General features: G+C 42.6%; 1 protein-coding gene across 3 annotated transcripts in view; it reads left to right on the top strand.

The window, feature by feature from the left end:
* Window positions 1–580: 580 nt before the first annotated feature.
* The window catches only part of adat1 (adenosine deaminase tRNA specific 1), a 46665-nt gene continuing 24600 nt past the window's right edge, over window positions 581–22645 (top strand). For all 3 annotated transcript variants that reach the window (XM_033035725.1, XM_033035724.1, XM_033035726.1), the window contains exons 1-7: window positions 581–630; window positions 5515–5694; window positions 8136–8204; window positions 13470–13524; window positions 14874–15001; window positions 16988–17696; window positions 20756–20901. In XM_033035725.1, the coding sequence (XP_032891616.1) occupies window positions 5526–5694; window positions 8136–8204; window positions 13470–13524; window positions 14874–15001; window positions 16988–17696; window positions 20756–20901 (1276 nt within the window). In that variant the 5' untranslated portion in view covers window positions 581–630; window positions 5515–5525. The remainder of the gene's footprint in view (window positions 631–5514; window positions 5695–8135; window positions 8205–13469; window positions 13525–14873; window positions 15002–16987; window positions 17697–20755; window positions 20902–22645) is intronic.

The following is a 22645-nucleotide window of genomic DNA, read 5'->3' as shown; positions in this document are numbered from 1 at the left end:
CTGGAATCATTGAGCAGTTTGTGATTCATTCAGGTCATCGGCGGCTCTCCGGTGTCACCGACGCCCAGCGTCTGGAAACGTCCAGAACATGCCCACGTGACGAGGACGGCAGCGGGATGTCGCTCACTCAGCGGGCAGGGCGAGTGCCCATGCGCAGTGCCCCAATTCTGGTCCTCCAGCGAGTGCCCATGCGCAGTGCCCCAATTCTGGTCCTCCGGCGAGTGCACATGCGCAGTGCCCCAATTCTGGTCCTCCAGCGAGTGCCCATGCGCAGTGCCCCAATTCTGGTCCTCCAGCGAGTGCACATGCGCAGTGCCCCAATTCTGGTCCTCCAGCGAGTGCCCATGCGCAGTGCCCCAATTCTGGTCCTCCAGCGAGTGCCCATGCGCAGTGCCCCAATTCTGGTCCTCCGGCGAGTGCCCATGCGCAGTGCCCCAATTCTGGTCCTCCAGCGAGTGCACATGCGCAGTGCCCCAATTCTGGTCCTCCAGCGAGTGCCCATGCGCAGTGCCCCAATTCTGGTCCTCCAGCGAGTGCCCATGCGCAGTGCCCCAATTCTGGTCCTCCGGCGAGTGCACATGCGCAGTGCCGTGAATCTGGACCTCAGGCGAGGAGGCAGCAATAGTGAAGGTAAAGTGTGCGTTCCTGTGGAGGCTTTATTCTGACACGGTTATGAATGAATCCATGTGTTTCTGTCAACATAAACAGTAAACTGAGATGATCTAAATCCGAACCCATGCTTTCCAAAGATTAAATAATCACAAAAGCAAAAGCGCACATTTGGAGTAGAGTGTACTGGTCAAAGATCTTATTACTATAGATCAAAGATCTTTGGTACTGATCGCTCTGTTATAGGCCAGCTGAATCTCCCAGTTGCTAATCATTTTAACTCCCTTTCCAATCCAACCTTCCCTCCGCAACTCCCTGGTTAATTCATCCCTTTCCCACCCAAACCACCCCCTCCCCAGGTACCTTCCCCTGCAACCTTCCCCTGTCCCTATACTCTCCTCCCTCGACTCTTGTCCAGGGACCACGACAGTACTTTCAGGTTAGGCAGAGGTTCACTTGCACCTCCTCCAACTTCATCTACTGTTTTTCAAGATGTGGACTCTTGTACATCGGCGAGACCAAACGTAGACTGGGCGATCGTTTCGCGGAACACCTTCGCCCAGCCCACCTGAACCAAGTAGAGCTAATAGGACGATGTTTCAATCCCTGTAGTAAGTCGGCACTCTTGATATTGGCAATGGGATTGGAGTGATGAAAGGTAGGGTAGGTTCGTCATCGGGGTCATCATGTTGGCACCCTCCTTCTTTGATGTTTCATTGATAGGCCCACAACGTCTCCAGAGGGCTCAACGGTGATACCTGGCATCCCAGGTACACCCCCTCAGTTCCTACCCTCCTGTCTTCATCTTGCAGCCCAATTGTTATATTTCCTTTTAATCCAAAGCCAATTGCTTCTTTTTTCTGCTGAAATTGACAATGACTTGATTGCTTGTTGGAGGGAGTGACCCCTCATCCCCATTTTCTTCAATAGACTGGTTGTAGATGTAGCAACGAATCCCCTGCATCCCACTTCTACAGGGAAAATCTTGGTCTTCCAGCCATTCTGGGCAGCTTCAGTTGCCAGTTCAGAGTACTTGATCTTTTTCCTCTCATAAGCTTCTTCAACATCATCTTCCAATGGAACTGTCAATTCCACAACGTATGCCAACTTACCAGTTGTGGACCACAGGACCATGACTGGCTGTAGTGTTGTAGCCACAATGTCTGGGGGAAACACAAGCCTTTTTCCAAGTCCACGTTCATTTTCCAATCCCGATCAGGCTGCAGCACTGCATTTCATTGTCTCTGTACTGTACACTGCACAATGACAATAAAGTTGAATCTGAATGTGGAATTTTAACAGTGATGTGACATTGATTTCTTCACATTGATATGTGTTACCTATAAAAAGATTATGCAGGCAATTGCCTGGTTTTATACCATACCGTTTGCACTGACCATATGTGCATGAAATGGGGGATTGTGCCTGGCTGGTAATGTCAGTGTCATTTTGTTAGGTTTTGCCAAATGTCTTCTTGAATAAACCACTTGTGTAGAAAATAATATGCCTTCTGTTTTGATTTGACCTGACGTAAACCTGCACAATAGTTCAGGCTAACTACTGTATAAATATCTGCATCAAAATATTCCGATTTGGAGAACTGCAATAAGAAGAAATTATGTCTGCTAGCCATTCCTTCTTCCATATCTGTGGCAATCAGTTCATACAATTATAAAAGGCAAAATTATGCTTGAAATTGCAAATAACAACACAAAATGCAGGAAACACAAGTTGGCTGAGCAGCATCTGTGTGAAGAGAAACTAAACGTTTATTGTCAGTGGCTTTTATGAAATGAGAACAAATAGAGATCTGTAACACATTTTGTTGTGCAGAGAAAGAAGAAAGGATAAAAGAGGAAAATCTGGTGGGGTGGAAGGCAGGGGAACTGAAACAACAAATATGTAAGATAAAAGGAGTTGTACAAGGGAATAACTAGTTAGTCTGGTGAAGGAATGAATGGGAGAAGCAGAACAGTCCTCTGAAATTACTGGGCAGTAATCAGTTTACCAGAATCAGCTGTGAGGTCATCAATAAATGTTTTTATTTCAGATTTCCAGCAATGTGATCACAGACTGATCTTTTTGCTGCTTTACCTGCCCAAGTCTACCACGTTTCACTTGCACATTCATCATTTTGGTTATGTAATTACTTTTACCTTTCACTTTTCACAGGCCACCTTTTATTGCTCTGTCCCCTTCCCCTATGGCATTTCAAATCCTGTTTTAATCCCTAACTTTTCCTATTTGCTGATGAAAGGTCATCGTCAAAATGCATTAGATCTATTTCTCGCTGCCCCGATGTTGCTCGTTCATGAGCATTTTCAAAGTTTTATTTCTTTTTTTTATTTAACCCAGCCTTACATTTGATGAGCTTTATGAAACAACTACACCATCATGGACATGTTACTCTGGGAATAGATTATGCAAGTCGAGTGGAGTTTGTTGTAATATGTACAACTACGGTGAGATACGGACACAATGGAAAAATCACTGGCATGTGGACACAGACAAATACACAAAAACAATTTATACATAAAGTAAATGTAAAGTGGATGAATAGGAACAAAGTGTAAAAGAAAACGACATTAGTCCAAATTTTTAAATAAATAAAAAACAGGTCCATGATACTGCCAGACGTGGACGATGGTTTTCCATTGTGGAGGTAGGATTAGGGTTTTGCAGGTTGGTCGCAGTGAGGAGAGGGCATGGCCTAGATGGGGATTCTTGATAATAGATGTTGCCTTCTTGAGGCAGCACCTCTTTCAATGGAGGGGAGGCCTGTACCCATGATGGACTGGGCTGAGTCCACCATTCTCTATAGCCCCATTGCCATACCAAGCCATGATGCAATCAGTCAGGACATCTACAATACATCTGTAGAAAATTTCAAATCATAATGCTTGATGAAGCCCTCATTTGCATTTCTTCCATTTCCTGCGCTATGTTGGCAATGGCCATCTTTTATGTCATTTAAGCTCCCCTTTGAAGAGTCAAGAGTGTTTTAACATCATATGTCCCAGATAGAGCAATTAAATTCTTACTTGCTGCAGCACAACAGAATATGTCAACATAGTATGACCTCCCAGCTGATAATATGACAAACGAGAGAGAAAAAAAAGTTCAGTGTGTATATATACACATACATATTTATATATATATATATATATATATATATATATACACATGCACATTCTTACACAGATTTGTCTGAACTCAGCCTTCTCTGCTGTCAGGGTGATGCCAAAAGCAAACTAGATGAACAGCACCTCATATTCTGCCTGGTGAATTTTCCAATTTCAGGTAACCCTCATTGCTTGTGCTCCTTTCTCTCTCCTTCTGATACAACCCAACCGAGCCTCACATTACACAGTTTCCCCTTCCCCACGTGGTTGCATCTGCCTGTCACCTACACACTGTACCTATTGTGTCTCCTATCCCAATCCCCAACTGGTTCCATCTGCACATTGGCCAATGTAAAGATATGGAGGTATGGTAAGCTGGTTGTCAGTGTGTATGTGTGAATTGATAGCTTTCAGGTGACTTTGCCAGGGCCATGAATTATGCCAACCATGACACTCTTTCTGACTCTGCTCTGAGCCCAGAGGGAGTTTGGAGCCAGACCACAACTTGTAAATATGCTGAGTAATATGGGCACAGGTTAATTCTTGCAAGTTGAAAGGCTCCAAGGGAAATAGGTGAGTTTCAGGTAACACAAAGTTTGTTAATTGAATGAAGCATATTTAATTGTTTGAGGATTTTCCTGTTTTTTTTTTAACAGTTTGCATGTTTCAAGATACACCAAAGTATGTATTTTTTAAATGTTTTTTGAGTATTTGTGAACATGTATTCACAAGCATGGAAAGTCTTCTGATAGCTTTGACAGCTGTTGAGCACATGGCTGTGGGCTGCCACAGCGTTGTTAGGGATGTGGCATGGTTTCATGGTGGGAATGCTGTTCAAAGCTCAAAGGAGGAGCTGACTTTAGAGAACAAGCTGCCATTGTTAAATGTGATTTTGTCAGAATGGCACAGCACTCACCAACTAAAATAATCATCTTGCTAGGTCCAGACTGTAACTTATGAAACACATCTGTAGATGAACATTATGAGAGACTGAGAATAGACTTTTGGGGTAACCAATGGAAATAATGCAAGAGTAATATGAGAAATTATTGTTATGTGGCTGATGTGTCTATGGTTGGATAGATTAGAATGAAATCATTGTGGCGATTAGCTGGAGAACTGTTGGAGGAGGATAGAGTTGTTAACTCTTGCAAAGATCGTTGACAGATTAAAAAGAATGAGGAGGGATAAATTATCTATTGTATGAACAGCATCGAAAAGAGATTTCATTTTCATGGCAGGACAATCCTGTCTGTGGCGATTCAACCATTCAGCAAGGATTTATGAAGTGCAGCGCATTCATTACGCTTGAAGTGAAAAAGGATATCGGAGTTGGGGCAGTAGTTCATAAGGATGGAGGGATGAGGAGATTTGCTTGAAGGGAGGTGGGATGAGATGGATTTAAAAGAAGGGAGCTCTGTTCCTGAGGAAAAGGAAACAGTGATAACGAAGAAGAGGACAGCTGGGAAATTAGTTGCTCATGGATGCATTGAGGGAGGAGTAAGAGTACCTTTTGACATGATGAACAGTACAAAGCTGGGGCAATATGGGGAATGATGACAGGATTGAAAGGGACATGGATGGAGAAAGATACGTAGAGATACGACTGAGGTGACATAATGAAGAAATGTGAGGTGAGGGCACCAAGAGAAGTGAGACATGCAAAATGCAGAGCTTGAAGATGGAAAACAGCCTGGTGATAACATTTACTTCACCCTAACTCTTTGTAGTGTGTTATTTTTGTATCCGTTTGTCACAGTGATTTTCATCTTGTTCCTCTTAGGATTTTCAGCAATGTGGACAGCAGATGAAATTGCCAGTATGTGCTACGCACATTATTCTACCAAGCTACCAAAGAAAGGTCTGCCAAATCCTGGACAAGAATGGACTCTGCTTGCAGCTGTGGTAAAAGTTGAGGAGCAGCCAAACAGGCAATCAGTTTTCAACAGTGAGAGCAATGATGGTGAGAAAGCAGAAGATTTCTGGAACCTGACATAATTAATCTTTCACTGATGTGCATTTTAAACAGTGAGAACTTTGACATCCAAAAGATGTAAATAGGCCGATTTGTTTTGCAATTACAACGAGAAATTGCTGCTTTTACTTATTTCCGACTGTTCTTATCTATCATTTTCAGAGGTATACAACAGATAGTCTACGGGCCACAGCTGACCTTGGAGGCTTTGCTTTCTGGCCTATCCCACAGCTTGTGATACTGGGTTGGGTAAATAACAAGTCCTTCTGATTGTAGACAAAAATGCTGGAGAACCTCAGCGGGTGAGGCAGCATCAATGGAGCGAAGGAAATAGGCGATGTTTTGGGTTGAGACCCTTCTTCTGACTGATGTGGGGGTGGGAAGAAGAAAGGAAGAGGCGGAGACAGTGGGCTGTGGGAGAGCTCGGAAGGGAGGGGAAAGGAGGAAGCAGGGACTACCTGAAATTTGAGAAGTCAATGTTCATACCGCTGGGGTGTAAACTACCAAGCTGCTCCTCCAATTTACGGTGGGACTCATTCTGGCCATCGAGGAGGCCCAAGACAGAAAGGTCAGATTCGGAATGGGAGGGGGAGTTGAAGTGCTGAGCCACCAGGAGATCAGTTTGGTTACTGCGAACTGAGCGGAGGTGTTGGGCAAAGCGATCGCCAAGCCTACGCTTGGTCTCACTGATGTAGAGCAGTTCACACCTAGAGCAGCGGATGCAATAGATGAGGTTGGACTTTATCCTTGGATGGAGTCAAGGGGGGAGGTAAAGCGACATGTGGAGCATTTCTTGCGGTTCCAAGGGAAAGTACTAGGTGATGAGGTGGTTTGTGTCGGAAGGGACGAATTGACTAGGGAGTTACGGAGGGCGCGGTCTCTGCGGAAAGCCGAAAGGGGAGGAGATGGGAAGATGTGGCCAGTGGTGGGATCCCGTTGGAGGTGGCGGAGATGTCAGAGGATTATCTGTTGTATGTGATGGCTGGTAGGGTGGAAGGTGAGGACAAGGGGGACTCTGCCCTTGTTACGAGTGGGGGGATGGGAAGTGAGAGCAGAGTTACGGGGTATAGAAGAGACCTTGGTGAGAGCCTCATATATAGTAGAAGAGGGGGACCCCCGTTCCCCAAAGAATGAGGACATCTCCGATGCCTTCTGATTGGTGCTTTTTCTTTCCATGTGGATGTTAGATAGTCTTGAACGTTTCAAGCTATCTGTCATTTTTTAATTACATTTGTAAAACGCACCTTGTAAGTAGCTAAACTTGCCAGCAGCAAGTCATTTGCCACATTGTCAAAGCTGTATGGAAACAGGAAGATTATTCCAGAATGTTAAGTTTGCATCTTTAGTGGCATCTTTTGTTAATAGTATATTCAAATACTCACCTGAAATTGGCAACCCATGAATACCGCTCCCTCCGCGACTCCCTGGTTAACACATCACTTCCCACCCAAACCATCCCCTCCCCAGGTACTTTCCCCTGCAACCGCAGGAGATACAACACCTGTCCCTATACCTCTTCCCTCAACTCCGTCCAAGTACCCCGACAGTCTTTTCAGGTGTGGCAGAGGTTCACTTGTAACTCCTCCAACCTCATCTTCAGTATCCGCTGTTCCAGGTGTGGACCCCTATATATCGGTGAGACCAAGTGCAGGCTCGGCGAAATTTTTCGCTGAACACCTCCGCTCAGTCCGCCTAGGCTTACGCGATCTCCCGGTTGCAAAACAATTTAACACCCCCTCTGAGGCTGGTTTCTTTCTTCCCATTTGTTATTCTTTCTTATAAGTGAACTGCTGTTGACATCAAGTGAGAGTGTTCAGTACCCCATCTATAGCACAGTGGATCTTAGACTTGGAGGTGAGAATAAATTTTGAGTGAGAACAAATATTTGTCATGGTTGGTGGGGAAAGGAAGTGAGATACTGTGTATTGAACATCTCATCATATTTGATGAGGGTACACAAAATTACATAAATGGGCATGTTTTTGGCATATTTGGCTTACAAAATTAACCTTTCCATATTTCACCACTTTGGATTGGCATTGGTGATTTTAGTTTATTCATTTACAGCATGTGAACATTGTTGGCAATGCCAGAATATATTGTACCTAATTGCCCCTCATCTGAGCAAGTAGTTAAGAATCAATGACATTGACGGGTCGCACATAATGCAGACTGGGGAAGCAGAGTGCTTTCCTTCCTTGAAGGATATTGAAGGTTTTAATAACAGTCTACTTTCATCGCATGGTTTTGAGTTTTTAAAAAAAGTCCAGATTAATTTAATTTAATTTATCTGTATGCTGTGATTTCATGTCTGCTATATGTGGTACTGAAGTCTGGTTGCTGAACCAATAATGTTCGTTATAATCACATGTTAATGTTTCAAGCAAAATAATCTGGGATTTTTTATCAAACTAATCTCTCTCTTGCAGTATACCTGGAAGTTGTTGCTATGGGAACTGGATCAAAATGCGTTGGACAGACAAAAATGAGTAAAAGTGGTATGTATTTTTAAAAAATGAATGATATAATGGTACTTCCTAGTTTAACATTTGTATTGTATTCTATTTGTTGTAAAGTTTTAAATAGTGTGTTTCATTTACTAAACTCTTTATGTAGTACTGAAAATGTTCATACTGTATAGGATTTTGCAAAATGAAATCAGTGATAAACTTTTCATAGCCGAAATCTACATGTGTACAATAATGGAGAGAATGTGTTTTATATTAATTTTAGGTATATTAGGTTTGTTAATCCATTTCTATTTTCACTGAGTTGATTAGTAACCTAGGTTTATAGGATGAAACTAGACTAAGTGGGACCCGTTGGGTCCTATGTTCACACAGGAGGGCGGGTCCCCCAACGCAATATTCCACCTCCACCAATTCCAATATTGGTGGCCAGTGGGGGGTGGGGGCTTTCTGGATTGCTAGTATGGGTGTTGTGGGCCGAAGGGACTGGTTTCCAGAAGGCTAGCATGGACATTAGGGCCAAATGGATTCTTGGGCTGGCAACTCAGTCACTCAGGTCTGGTGGGCTGGCAGCTCAGTCACTCAGGCTTGGTGGGCTGTCAGAGGGTGTGTGTGGGGAACGGGGTGTGTGTGGGTGGGTGCGTGGGGTGATGGTTGTGTGGGCGGGGGGGTTGTGGGGGGAGGGATGTGGGCAGGGGGAGGTGTGTGTGGGTGGGGGGAGGGGTGTGTGGACAGGGGGCTTGTGGGGGAAGGGGTGTGGGGGCAAGGGGGGGGTTTTCTGGGGGAAAAGGGTGTGGGAGCGGGGAGGGGTTGTGGGAAGGTGGGGGGAGGGGGGTTGTGGGGGAGGGGGTGTGTGGGCGGGTGGGGGTTGTGTGGGGGGCAGGGTTGTGGGGGCGAGAGGGTTGTGGGGGGAGGGGTGTGTGTGGCGGGGGGGTTATGAGGGGAGGCGGTGTGTGGGCGGAGGGGTTGTGGTGGGAGAGGGGTATGTGGGGAGGGGGGTGAGAGCTCGGAGAAAAGATGGGGCAGAGCCATGGGGGAGAAGGGGGTATCACGGGGAGGGGGGCAGGAGTCAGCGAGGCGGACCAGAGGGGAAGGGGCTGGAGCTGGCGGTGCAATGGGGACTCACAGCGGGTGCTGATCGCTCTCCGCCGGGGTCAGAGTTTCCGCTTTCTGTTTGGCGACATCTCCGACTCCGCGCCGCTTCCGGTCCCTCTGAAAATTGTGTCTGGTTGGAGACCTCCGCCGGCCATCCAGAGCATTCCTCTGCTCCAGTAAAGACGTGAAGGTGCAGGAAGGGGAGTGACAGGAGAAGAGACCAATACGCGCGGCACTGACTGGCAGGAGAGGAGATCGATCTGCGCAGTGCGGTTTTTAAGATTTTTAAACCTCGCTAATTTTTATAATATACCACTGGTCGGATCAAACTTGTTGCACTCGCAGCACAAGAGAACGGCGAATGAGCTGGCAAAAAGTCATAGCGCTATCGCGTACTGCTTTTGCGCAAATAGAAAAACCGCGCAAACCGGAAGAGCACAAGATCAGAGTTTTAGTTATGTATTGATAGATAGATGGTGATCCCCATTACTATTTAAAAAAACTAATATAGATGAGCATTTCCACACCCCATGAGTAAATTGAAAACAAATTGGTTTGCTCATTTTCATCGTGTGGTACACCATTAGAAATTGGTTTCTTTCTCTCAGAATATGGACTGGATAAGTGACTGGGGAAAAGGGTGACTTTTTTCTCTTGAAAAGGAAGAAAAGGCAGAAATGTTCTTACATGAGCCATAACTTAGCTTTGTATTTGTTTTAATTTTTCCTGCCTGGATGAAACAAACTTGTCTTTTCTTGGAACCTCCGGCATTGGAAATAAGTTCCAATGGTTCCCGCTTCCTTTCAGTTACAATGTAGTCAGAAGAGAATATGATGCTTGCTAATTCTTTGGTAAATTCAATGTGTGAAACTGTAATGTCTTTAATATTCCATCCTGAAATAGTTTTGTCAGCGTATAGATTCCTATCCTTAAGAATAAGCAAACACCATATTCACTTCTGACTTAAGTGCTCTTTTGCAATTGAAGAGAAGTGGGAACAGAATTTTGCCTCTGAGATTTATAGGTTCCTTTCAAAACTCCCCTTGCACTGATGTCTGTGCCATTAATAATATTTTGATGAAAAATATTTAAAAGTTTGGGATTTAAAGAATATGTCAATTTATACAAAATTACTGATAATTAACGGTAAGCATACAATCGCATCCAAAAGCTTAACATTCTGTCCGGATGTGCTGTTGTGACAATTGCATTGCCAATGAGTTGAAGGATTTTATCTATCAAATGCATTACAATTCTACATAGGTGGTTCAGAGTTAGCAGCAGCAGTTTGTACTCTGCAATTGTTATGTAAGGGAAGCAGCTACACAATTGTCGGGTTTGAGATTATTGATGTCCAGTGCACAGAACATCTGTTTTCATTTAGAAACAAACAAACACTGGTTTACAAAAGAAGTGGATTAACTCAGCGGGTCAGGCAGCATCTCTGGAGAACATGGATAGATAATGTTTTGGGTCGTGATCCTTCTTCAGCATGATTGGAAGGGGATACGGAAAAGAAAGGTGGAAGAGAAGAGGACAAAGCCTGGCTGGTTGATGCAAGTGAGGAGGGCTTTTGGTTGGACAAAGGCCAGAAATGATAAGGCAAGGATATAAGAGCTGTGCATTGTAAAGCGAGAGGAAAAAAATGAAGGGGGAAGGAGATGGGAGAAATAGGTACGAGTCAAGGTGGAGCATTACGGAGGGGGCTGGAGGTTATATGGGGAAAGAGGGGAGGGTTACATAGTTGCCTAAAATTGGAGAATTCAATGTTCATACCGTTGGGTAATAAGCTATCCAAGCGGAATATGAGGTGTTGTTCCTCTAGTTTGCTTGGGACCACACTCTGGCAATGGTGGAGGCCCAGGACAGAAATGTCAGTGTGGGAATGGGAAGAGGAGTTAAAGTGGTTAGCAAACGCAGATCCAACAGGCCTCGGCGTTAGTGTTTGCTAAAATGGTCGCCAGATCTATATTTCGTCTCAGCGATGAAGAGGAAGCCATACCAGGAATGCCGGATGCAGTAAATGAAGTTAGACAAGGTACATGTGAACCTCTCTCTCACCTAGAAGGATTGCTGAGGTCCCTGACTGGAGATGAGAGGAGGTTTAGGGACAGGTGTTACATCTCCTGTGGTTGCAAGGGAAAGTACCTGGGGACAGGGTGGTGTGGGTGGGAAGGGATGAATGAACCAAGAGGTTGTGGAGGGCGTGGTCCCTCCAGAAGGCAGAAAGGGATGAATATTTTTGCCATGACCTGTGGTGGGATTACATTGAGATGACAGCAATGTCAGAGGATGATGTGTTATATGCGGAGTGAGAGCAGGACTATGGAACACAGAGGAGGCGCATTTATAACAGCATGGTTGAAATCTCGTTTGCCACAGCATCTCGGATGTGCTAGAATGGAAAGCCTCAACTTGGAAGTAGATGCGGCAGAGGCAGAGATATTGAATGTAGGGGATAGCGTCTTTGGAGAGGCAGGGTGGGAGGAAGTGTAGTCCAGATAATCGTGAGAGTCAGTAGATTTGCAGTAGACGTCAGTCGATAGTCTCTCCCCTGTGATGGACACAGAGAGGTCAAGAAAGGAGAGGGATGTCAGATATTGTCCAAGTGAATGTGAGGGCAGGGTAAGTTAATGGTAAGTTAGTGATTAAGTTCTGCATGGGTGCACGAGGCAGTCCTGTTGCAGCCGTCGAAAGACTTTAGAGATACAGCATGGAAGCAAGCCCTTTGGCCCATTAAGTCCACGACGACCAGAGATCACCTGTACATTAGCACTATCCTACACTAGCAACAATTTACAATTTCACTAAAGCCAATTAACCTACAAACCTGTGCATTCTTGGAGTGCAGGAGGAAACCGGAGCAACCAGAACAACCGGAGAAAATCCATGCAGTCACGGAGCACATACAAACTCGGTACATACAGCAGGCGTAGTCAGGATCGAACCCAGGTCTCTGGTGCTGTAAGGCAGCAACTCTACTGCTGTGCTGCAGTGCCACCCAAGGATAGTGGATGGTGCCTCTGTACATTAGCATCAAGGCCTGTTCAACGTAAACAACAAAAGGCAGGCATAGCTGGGACCCATGCGAGTGCCCATGGCTACACCTATAACTTGGAGAAAGTGAGAGGAGTCAAAGGAGAAGTTGTTGAGGGTGAGAACAAGTTCTGCCAGGCGGAAGAGTGTGTTGGAGGGAAGTTGATTGGGTCTGTTAAAGAAAGAACAGGAGGGCTTTGACCCCTTGCTGATGGGGGATGGAGGTGTAAAGGGGCCGAATGAGGCAATGTAGGGCAGGAAACTGAAGGTTAGTGAAGAGTTCAAGGGCGTGTAAGATGCTTTGGATGTTACGTCGTGTAACCTCATCTGGTGTTCCCGATGTGGTCTGTACATTGATGAGACCAAGGTTAGACTCAGCGATCTTTTCGTCGCGCACTTATGTTTGGTCATGGTCTGCTGGATCTGCCAGTTGCTAACGATTTTAACTTCTCTTTCTATTTCCAAACCGATCTTTCCTTCCTTGGCCTTCTCCATTGCCAGAGTGTGTCCACACACAAACCGACAAAACAACACCTCGTATTCCGCTTGGGTAGCTTACAACCCAATGGTATGAGCACTGAATTATCCAATTTTAGGTACCTACATAAACCTTCCCCTCTCCCTTCTTTCCCCATGTAAACCCCAATTGCTCCAACTGGACTCATACCTACCTCTCCCCTCCCCTTTCCCTTCAACTTACATTCCTTCGTCTAGCCTCACAATTTGCAGCTCTTCAATTCTTTTGCCTTTTAATCTCTGGCCTTTTGTGTTCAACCATCTGCCTATCAAAAAACTCTCCTCACTTGTATCAAATTAATACCTGCCAGACTTTCTTCTGCCCTTCCAGCTTTCTTCCCCTCCCTTACAATCAGTCTGAAGTAGGTTCCTGACTCCAAACATCATCCATCCATCCATGTTCTCCAAAGAGACTGGCTGACCCATTGAATTACTCCAACACTTTATGTCTTCATCTGATTTAACCTGCTAAACACGTGAACATCACCAACTAATCATTTGTCTTGTAAAAATTTGACCTTCAAAGCTTAATTATAGCATTTGCAAATGTGGGCACATTCGCAATTCTCATTATAAAAATATTTGTGATTGTACCTTGATTTTGATCTCTTCATGTCATTTACCATGTTTTCTCCAAATATTTTCTAGGCAATATTGTTAATGACAGCCATGCAGAGGTGACTGCACGACGTGGGTTCCTGAGGTGAGCAGTTTAGTTTAGTGATAAAGCGTGGAAACAGGCCCTTCGGCCCTCTGAGCATGCCGACCCCGATCCCCTGTACACTCGCACTACCCTATACACCAGGGACAATTTACAATTTTTTTTTACTGAAGGTAATTAACCTACAAACCTGTACGTCTTTCAATTTTGGGAGGAAACCGGATCACCCAGAGAAAGGTCACTGGGAGAACGTACAAACTCCGTACAGACACACCCATAGTCAGCATCGAATCACCGGTGCCGCCCACTTCGTCGAGTACTTTCCTTTTTTGTAAACAATGCCACTTTTTTATAAATTATCCTATTTATACTTTCATTGAAGTGGGAAAATTTAAATCACTGTTAGATCTGCAAAGATAAAAAACTGGAGGAATTATTTTTATTCCGGTGCTAAAAACAAAGATTTCTTAACTTGTTTTTAAAGATGCTAAATATTTTCATGAGTACATGCTGACAGACTATGTGACATTTTTACTGATCATCGATCCTGACAAAAAAATACAGGGAGTCTCTGGGAATACCAAGTAAGTATTCCATTCTGGGAGCTGCCTGTGAGGTGATTTCTCCATGACAGAAATCTCTGTTTTCTATGGTCGCTCATATCGTATTGCTATATATTCGCTTGCTGTAATTTAATTTCATGCAATAACATTCTACTGCTACCCATAATTAAACTAATGGAATATTAATCCAGTCATTCATAAATACTCTTAACATTTATGAAAATGAAATCAGACAGAGCCTTGGAGGAGAATGAAACAACTAGGAAAGAACTCACGTGTGAATAAAGGGACCAGAAGGACCTATGATGTCTTTGGCGAGTTGGCTGTAGGAAAATAAAGAGTAGCCAATGTTGTTCCTTTGTGTAAGAAAAGAAATAGAGAAAATCCAAGGAATTATAGGCCAGTGAATTTGGGTCAGTTTGTAAGGAAGATATTAGAGAGGGTTAAATGATTAATTTATCACACTGTTATGTGAAACATTTTGTTATGTACATGTGTAGTTTGACAGAATAACAATTCCTCATGCCCAATTTATTAACATCATAATTTCAATTTTGATATAGTGAAGCAGAAAAGTATTTATACGTTTCTCCAGTCCCAGTTATTTCATGTTGCTACAATACACTATGCCGCAATATCATCTATGCTTACTTTTACTGAAAGATGTGTTGTAAAGTTGAAAAAGATATTCAAAGGTAATAAGTATATCGCATTCAACCACAAATTGAAAACATTACTATTAGTCACATGTTGATACCAGATGTTAGTAATCCTGCAAATAAATATATTTACCATTATAAGTTTTCACTTTTTCCCTTTGCATCGAAGGTATTTATATTGTCAACTTAAAGAAGCATTCACCAACAAATATAGCATCTTTATCAAAAGCGGACAAAAAGCAAAATGGAAACTGAAGCCTGGCATTACATTTGTGTTCTTTACAAGCCATACTCCATGTAAGTTAACTAATAGCGCTGAGCATTTCAACTGTTTAAAATTTTGATAAGGGAAATCTTTTAAGCAGTCCTAGGAAAGGGAGGGTAATGGGAATTTGAAGTACCGTATTTCCTGGCAATGAAGATGCTATTTTTTACCCAAAAATAAGGCACGAAAATGTACCTGCGTCTTTGAGGCCGAAGGTTAGGTTGTTAGCCAAGAAAGATAGACTTGGCTATCCCTCAGTACAGCAACATCAAGAACGGCATGTGGGGAGTCTGGCCCGGGTCAGCACAGCCTGGGCTGCACAAATTGGCTGGGCCGCCAGTGGTAAAGTTGCGGGGAGGGCAGGAGCGTTAAGAAGGAGGGGGTCGGGGATCATGCCAGCAACTCAATCACTCACCGCTGTCACGACGCTCCTGGCGCAGAGCCACCGCATTGTGGCCGGGGAGGGAAGTAGCTTGGGTGGCTGCGAGTGGCCGCCAGGACCGGACAGTGGAACCAGCCGCCACCTGAGCGCCTTCTGCCGGCCAGCTCACCTCTGGCAGTGCTCTCCGTCTGAACACCTCGCTCCTGCCGCTCGCCGGCCTCGCTCATGTTAGCCGCTTCCCGCAAATCCTTAAATTCCTTCGACGCAGGTGCGTCTTAATTGCCGGGAAATACGGTAGATTTTGCTAGAAATTAAACGATTGGATGCAGATGGCAATAAAAGAATGAGGGAAAGATACGGAATAGTACATTCCCGTGAATCTGAATTAGGTGGCTTCAACTTTGAGTTCCACTACTTGCAATTGGCCAATGTATGATTCTTTTATTAAAAAAAAAGAAAAATATTAATCTATTATTTATATTTTAAAAATCAACACTTTTTGGAAATATTTTATGTAAACATATCAATTGGTGGTTTCATGTTGTTCACTTTACCTTTGATAATCTGATAAGAAAACATGTCAATGATTTTATATACTTCTGAACAGGACCATGGACAGATGAAAGATACTTAGTGCAGCAATTATTTCATTGAAATTACTGTGTTGGGCAAAATTAGTTTTCTGGCAATTACTCTAGATTGGTTTCTGAAGCATCGTCTTAATTAATTAAGATTAAGGTGACCCTCGTTTTGCTCCAAAACATAATTCACAAAAGTGATAGAATTATTAATCATTTATGATATCTGCATTTCTTCAGCTAGTTAAGTTTTTCACCTATTGTTTTCATTCATGATGTATGTAAAGTGGTAAATAAATGTTATCTATTTCATGATTATGATTTGTCACATTATGAACAATCATTTGTTTTGAACGAATCTCACCAATCATCCAGTAATCTCTTAGTGCTGCAGACATTAAAGAAATTCTGTACTATTGAGTTATTGAATTTCTGTAGACAGTAATTTCGGAACAATGGAATTCTTGGTTGAAATCTGGAACAGACAATCTTTCCAAATCAATTTGTATCAAATTGGCAGTAGAGTAGAAATGTCCAAGCTGTTGTTTGTTTTCTTCCCGACTGCATTCTCTCAATGTCTAAAATGCAGTGTTTAAAGTTTGTAGCGGACAAATAGTTTTAGTACGTTTAAATACTGAGATTTTTACGTCCAGAAAAAACATCATGTCTTTCATGTGCCATTATCACAGCATCCCACTGCTTCTGAATTAGTTCCAGAAATATTTCCTTTCCTGTTTCATATTGAAGTTTTATTTAATTTGTTTCATACATTGGCAATTAAAGCTGGATGAAAACTATTCTTTATGCTTCCTCAGTAACAGCTCAATATTTTAATACCATCACTTAACATGGGAAGGTATTAAAAAACAGATATCAGCAATGGAATTGTGTAAAGTAATTAGTCATTTAGAAATACAATTATAATTGTATCATTTTTTTCCTGAGATGCCTCAGCAATTTTATTTCTGTCTACATTTCTTCCAGTGACATGTGATGTCTAATGGCAATTGAAAACTTTGAGTGATTTAAGTAGAAATCTTTACCTTTTATTCATGTAGGTGGTGATGCTTCCATTATTCCAATGATAGAAAATCACAACAAACCTTTAGTGAAAATGAGAGTTGTGGGGAGTGTTGAGCAAAAAGTTATTGCTGTTCAAGATAATAAAAATATTGAAGACGCACAAATATTAAATTATGAAGAGCACTTACTGGACAAAAGACAGAAATGTGATTCAAGTTCAGCAGTGATTCCTGAAAAAAGGATTAAAAGAGCTAATGAAACTGGAGACATATCTGGAAGCAGCAGCGTTTGTAAAAACAAACCCGATCATCAGTCTGCAAAAGGAGGCATGGACATCCAGATCAATGATAATCAACCCTGTGGAGCAGAAACAATGTCTGAGAGCAATCACGATACCTCACTATTTCAAAGTGCATTTGCATTGAACACACAAAATAACAAACAGAAACAGATTGAAGTTTCCGATATATACCGAACTGGAGCTAAATGTGTACCAGGTGGCCTTCAAGATTCGCTTGGGCCTGGAATTAATTATCACTGCGTTGAATCCTTGAGAGTGAAACCAGGAAGAGGCAACAGAACATTATCAATGTCATGCAGTGATAAACTTGCACGTTGGAATATTCTCGGTTGTCAAGGAGCACTTCTCATGCATTTCTTTGAAGAGCCAGTGTATTTCTCTTTTATTGTAGTAGGGCACTGCCCATATAGCGATGAGGTAATGAAGAGAGCTATAATAGAAAGGTAATAATAATTTCTTTTAAACAACATGAAGCCATTCTGACAAAATATTCCGTCATTTTAAAAAAGTATCTAATAATTAAATATGCAACATTTATTGCTCAATTAAAATTTTCAAGTGCAAAAGTTATCTGAATTATCTTGATTAAATAAAATCAAGCAATTAAAAATGGTATTAAACTGCACCGGGAGCTGCATTCAGTCAAATGTAATGAATTTCATTTATTTATCACGGTTACAGTTTATTTGCTCACTCATTGATTGGTTGACACAGGCAGTATGCAAACATAGAATGGAAAAAAAACTGTGGAACCTGGTGGGGCTGCCTCAGGAAGAAGTGGTATGGAGGAGCAGTGTGGAATTGTGATATGGAGCCTGACCTCCCTGCTAGCACTAAGTTAATGTCATTCAAAAAGGTTGTTCAAGAAATGTGTATTTGTTTATGATGACTTCAAGTAACCCTTGCTTTCCCTCTCTCTCCATCCCTCCCCCTCCCCAGTTCTCGACCAGTCTTACTGTCTCCGACTACATTTTATCTCTGTTTGCTTTGTTACCTTCTCTCAGCTAACACTGATCTATTCTACATTTTCCTTGATCTCTATTCCCTTTGCCCTGTTTTCACACCATCACACTTCCTTATCTATCTATCTCCCTTCCCCCACTGACGTCAGTCTGAAGAAGTGTCTCGACCCGAAATGTCACCCATTCCTTCTCTCCAGAGATGCTGCCTGTCCTGCTGAGTTACTCCAGCATTTTGTGTCTATCTTGGGGTATTTGTTTTTGTAATGATGCCTTTTGAAATCCGAGCATGTGCGAATATTAATCAGATTACAGTAATTGAGTATTTCTTGCATTGGCCGAATAAAACACGGTGATATCCATTTTTATGATGCAGGGGGAGGGGGCGGGGGGGGGGGGGGGGGGGGGATATAAATGTTGCCTTATTTCAATGTTATTTTGACTTTGCATGTTCCTCCCTGGAATTATTGCTCACAGAACATTAAAGAGGAAATGTAATGAACTAAAAAAGAAAACAATGAAGAAATAATTAAGTAAATGTATATCTGTACTTAACCTGCAATTGCTTTCCACCTGAATTAGCTGCCAAACATGAAAGCAGTGAGGCTGCAGTGTGACCCTTCACATTAAATCTTTTAATTCTTTAATTGGGAGTGTTAATGGTGAAAGCATTTTGTTTTAAAGCATCCATCTTCTACATTATGTATTACTGAAATTGTGCAGAAGTAAGGAACCGCAGATGCTGATTTACACAAAATGACACAAATTGCTGGAGTAACCCAGTGGGTCAGGCAGCATCTCTGGAGAACTCTAGGTGATGTTTTGTGTTGGGACCCTTCTTCAGGTGTAGGAAGCTGGAAGAGAGGAGTGGCAGGGCTAAATGTGACAGGTAATAGGTAGACACAGGCTGGCGGGGGGGGGGGGGGGGGGGGGGGCAGGGGGGGGGGTTTGAAAGGCAAATAATTAGAACAAAGGGCAGAGATTATAACAGAAGGTGTGAGACAGAAGAATTGAAGAGTTGCAGATTGTGAAGCCAGAGGAAGGAATGTGGCAGGAGGGGGAGGAAATAAATAGGTGCGAGTCCATGTGGGACTATGCAGTTCTCTCTTGTTTGAGTTTCTTCATATATGGTTGGTAGTAGTTGGACTATATAAATTATTGTAGAAATATTATTTGGGGCAGTAAAGGATGAGACAGTAAATGCAGTTTTGTAACATTTAAATAAATTGAGCTGTAATTAGTAAGGTGCTTGAAATCATCAAACTTTGCAGAATTAGTTCATGGCTTACTTAAGTATAGGATTTGAATTTCATGAGTGATATTTTTGGTTAAAATAGTTCATTTATAGGGTCCAAAAATTCATATAAGATATTTTTTAGTCTTGAAGTTAATACACCTACATTTTTGATATTTTGAATTATGCAATGTCCATCAGGTACTGAAGATATTTTTAAAATTAGATTAAACTCAGAACAGGAATTTGTCATGTTAAAAGAGAGTCTAAGATCTGTATCAAATCTTTACAATATTTTGGATATTATTTCCACAATTAGGGAAATTATTACAATTTAAACTGGAAATTATAATTTCAGCAACGTTTTTAATTATTTCAGTTCTGAGAGAAATGCGACCTTTAAAGAATAGTTTTAATATTTTCATACAACTGGAATAATTTGGAATATGGGATGGAGTCCTTCCTTACCTCTTGAATGACTTTTTATGGTTGTTCCATTCACCTTGAGTCCAAACCCCACTCCAAAAATGTAAGCATCTGACCCAAGGCCGACATTTCATGCAAAATGGAAAAAGCCCTGTACAGTTGGAAGTCTTCCTGAAATTCAGATATTAAACCAAATCGTCTCGTGAATGGAAAGGAGATGGATGGAAACCATGGTGTTGCATGGTTCTTGTGGGGAATTGGCCAACTTTTGTCCTTCAGCCAACATTATCACGTCAGATATCTGATAATTTATCTATACTCTTAGTGGGATTTTGCCATATTGAAAATAATTGACATGCTTACCATTATTACTAAAATTAATACATTAAAAAAAGACAGTTAATTGATTGTAAAGCAGTTTGCAATATTCCGAATCTTACAAAGAATGCATAAATGCAAGTTTTTTTTCTTCAAGTACTGATATGGGTGCCATGTTCTCTCCCTACTCTGAGAATGATTTCAGTTGCAGGGTAATGATATTTTGCTGCTGCAGTCTTGGATAGTAGTATTGAAGTATTCTTCTGGTTAACAACAGTTTTGAAGATGAAATCTGCAAACGTTTAATTATTTGTCTTGTTAAACTGTGGGTCTGAAAGACTTCTTTCACTATTTACTGCAAAATGACTACTTCAATTCATCCAACCAACTATTTATGGTATACTTGTTGCTTGTGTATACTTGTTAATCTTAGTTGGAAACTGGTAATTGCAGTTTAGACTTGCAGATTAGACTTGCTCTCAACATAATGTTTTGAGTTGCTATTTCTGGTGGTCCTTTGACGTGTAAAATTAACATAGTTCTCTAAACTGTTCCTTTTCCAAAGGTGTCGTCATGTAGCCTCGCTTCCAAATGAATTCAGAGTCCAAGATGTAAAGATACAACAGTCTCAGTTGCCGTTTGTACATAGTCGCCATTCAGCATTGAGCAACCATGATCCCAGTAAAGGGAGACTTGTACCTTGTGCAGCAGGTATTCAGTTTGATTATTTTTTTTAAATACTTATGCAAATGCTCCTCAGAATTTCAGAAAAACATACCAGAAATGGGATTGGATGCTTAGTTTCTCGTGCCTGCTTTGCTATTCATTAAGATCATGGCTGCCTTTCTCCTCATGCCTCTTTCCCGGATGGCATCCTAACTATTGTCTATTGTCTATTGTCTAACAGGTTTCAAGACCAGCCCCCCAGCTCCAACTGCAAATAGGTCTAAAGAGGTTCATAGGTGGGGTTTTCAACTGATACAGGACCACAGTTCTTTAACCTTGAATGGGCAGCTAGAAGTGCCTTTAGTCACTTTAGCCTCAGCAGGTCGGGCGGCATCTCTGGAGGATATGGATGGGTGACGATTTGAGACGATACAGAATAGAGTCTGAAGAAGGGTCACCTGTTCTTTTTCTCCAATATGCTGCCTGACCCGCTGAGTTACTCCACCATTTTGTGTTTATCTTCGGTATAAACTAGTATCTGCAGTTCCTTGCTACACATTTATTGCCGGGGCATCAGGCTCTTGTTTGTCTCCCTTCAGTCTTCTTCTTTCGTGTCTTCTTCTTAAGTGCAAGGTCTGCAGTAGTACATGGATTATCCAGCAATGGGCATTGCAGTAGGTGTTGCATTGTCTTGGTCTGTGTGCCACAGTCACAGGTTGTTGTACTCTCGATGTAGCCCATTTGTGCATTGTCACCCTTGACCGCCCGACCCCGTTTCGCAGTCGGTTGAGACATCTCCAGTTCAACCAGTGTCATCAGCACCTGGTGGTAAACGCTCTGCTGCTGGGATGGCCATCTTGGTGGAAATAGGGACAGTGGCTAATCTGTTCTTCCACATCTGGAGGCGAGCTTCAGTTGGTGTTGTTTCCAATGGGGTGACGCTGGTCAGGGAGCCCTTATGGGATTTTAACCACCTAGGAGGGGGCACATGGTTGTGTAATGGGTGTCTATCATCTGTCTGTTGTTTTGGACGCTCTGTCCTACTTGCAACAGCTCTCCTGATGTCTGGGGGAGCGATGCCAGCCAGTAGGTAGACGTTGTTTATGTCCATAGATCGGAGGCAACCAGTAATGCTACGGCAGCTGGCATTCAAGGATGAGTCGATCTTCTTTGCATGTGTAGAACTCTCTAAAGCAGGGCAGGCGTATTCTGCAGCAGAGTGGTAAGGCTGTAGTACGTACTGTTGTTGGGTTGGCACCCCATTTGGTGGTGGTGAGTTTGTTCAATATGTTGTTGCGGGTGCCCACCTTTGCTTTACTTTCTTCCACATGTCCCTTCATATTGCTTCCTCTGGACATGCATGATAAAATATTGCATGTGTATGATTCAGAAACAAAGTGGGTAGATTCTCATTTTATAAAAGAGCAAAATCTAAAACACTGATTGGTCACATAATTAGATAGAAAAATGTCCTCCAGGGGGAGTTTTAACATTCAGTGATGAATAAAGTGAGGATTTTCACTTTTTGACTTTCTTTTCTTTTGGCTTAGATTATGTTATGATTCCACATGTTACATCATCAACAACATGATAGGCCAGCACAGTGGTGCAGTGGACAGAGCAGCTGCCACACAGCACCAGACACCCGGGATCGATCCTTACCTCGGGTGCTGTCTGTGTGGAGTTTGCACGTTTTTGCTGTGACCACGTGGATTTCCTCCAGGTGCTCTGGTTTCCTCCCACATTCTGAAGATGTGTGGGTTTGTAGGCTAATTGGCCTCCGTAAATT

This window comes from Amblyraja radiata, chromosome 17, assembly GCF_010909765.2.
Source record: "Amblyraja radiata isolate CabotCenter1 chromosome 17, sAmbRad1.1.pri, whole genome shotgun sequence".
Lineage (NCBI taxonomy): Eukaryota > Metazoa > Chordata > Chondrichthyes > Rajiformes > Rajidae > Amblyraja > Amblyraja radiata.
This window is presented reverse-complemented; position numbering and strand designations above follow the sequence as displayed.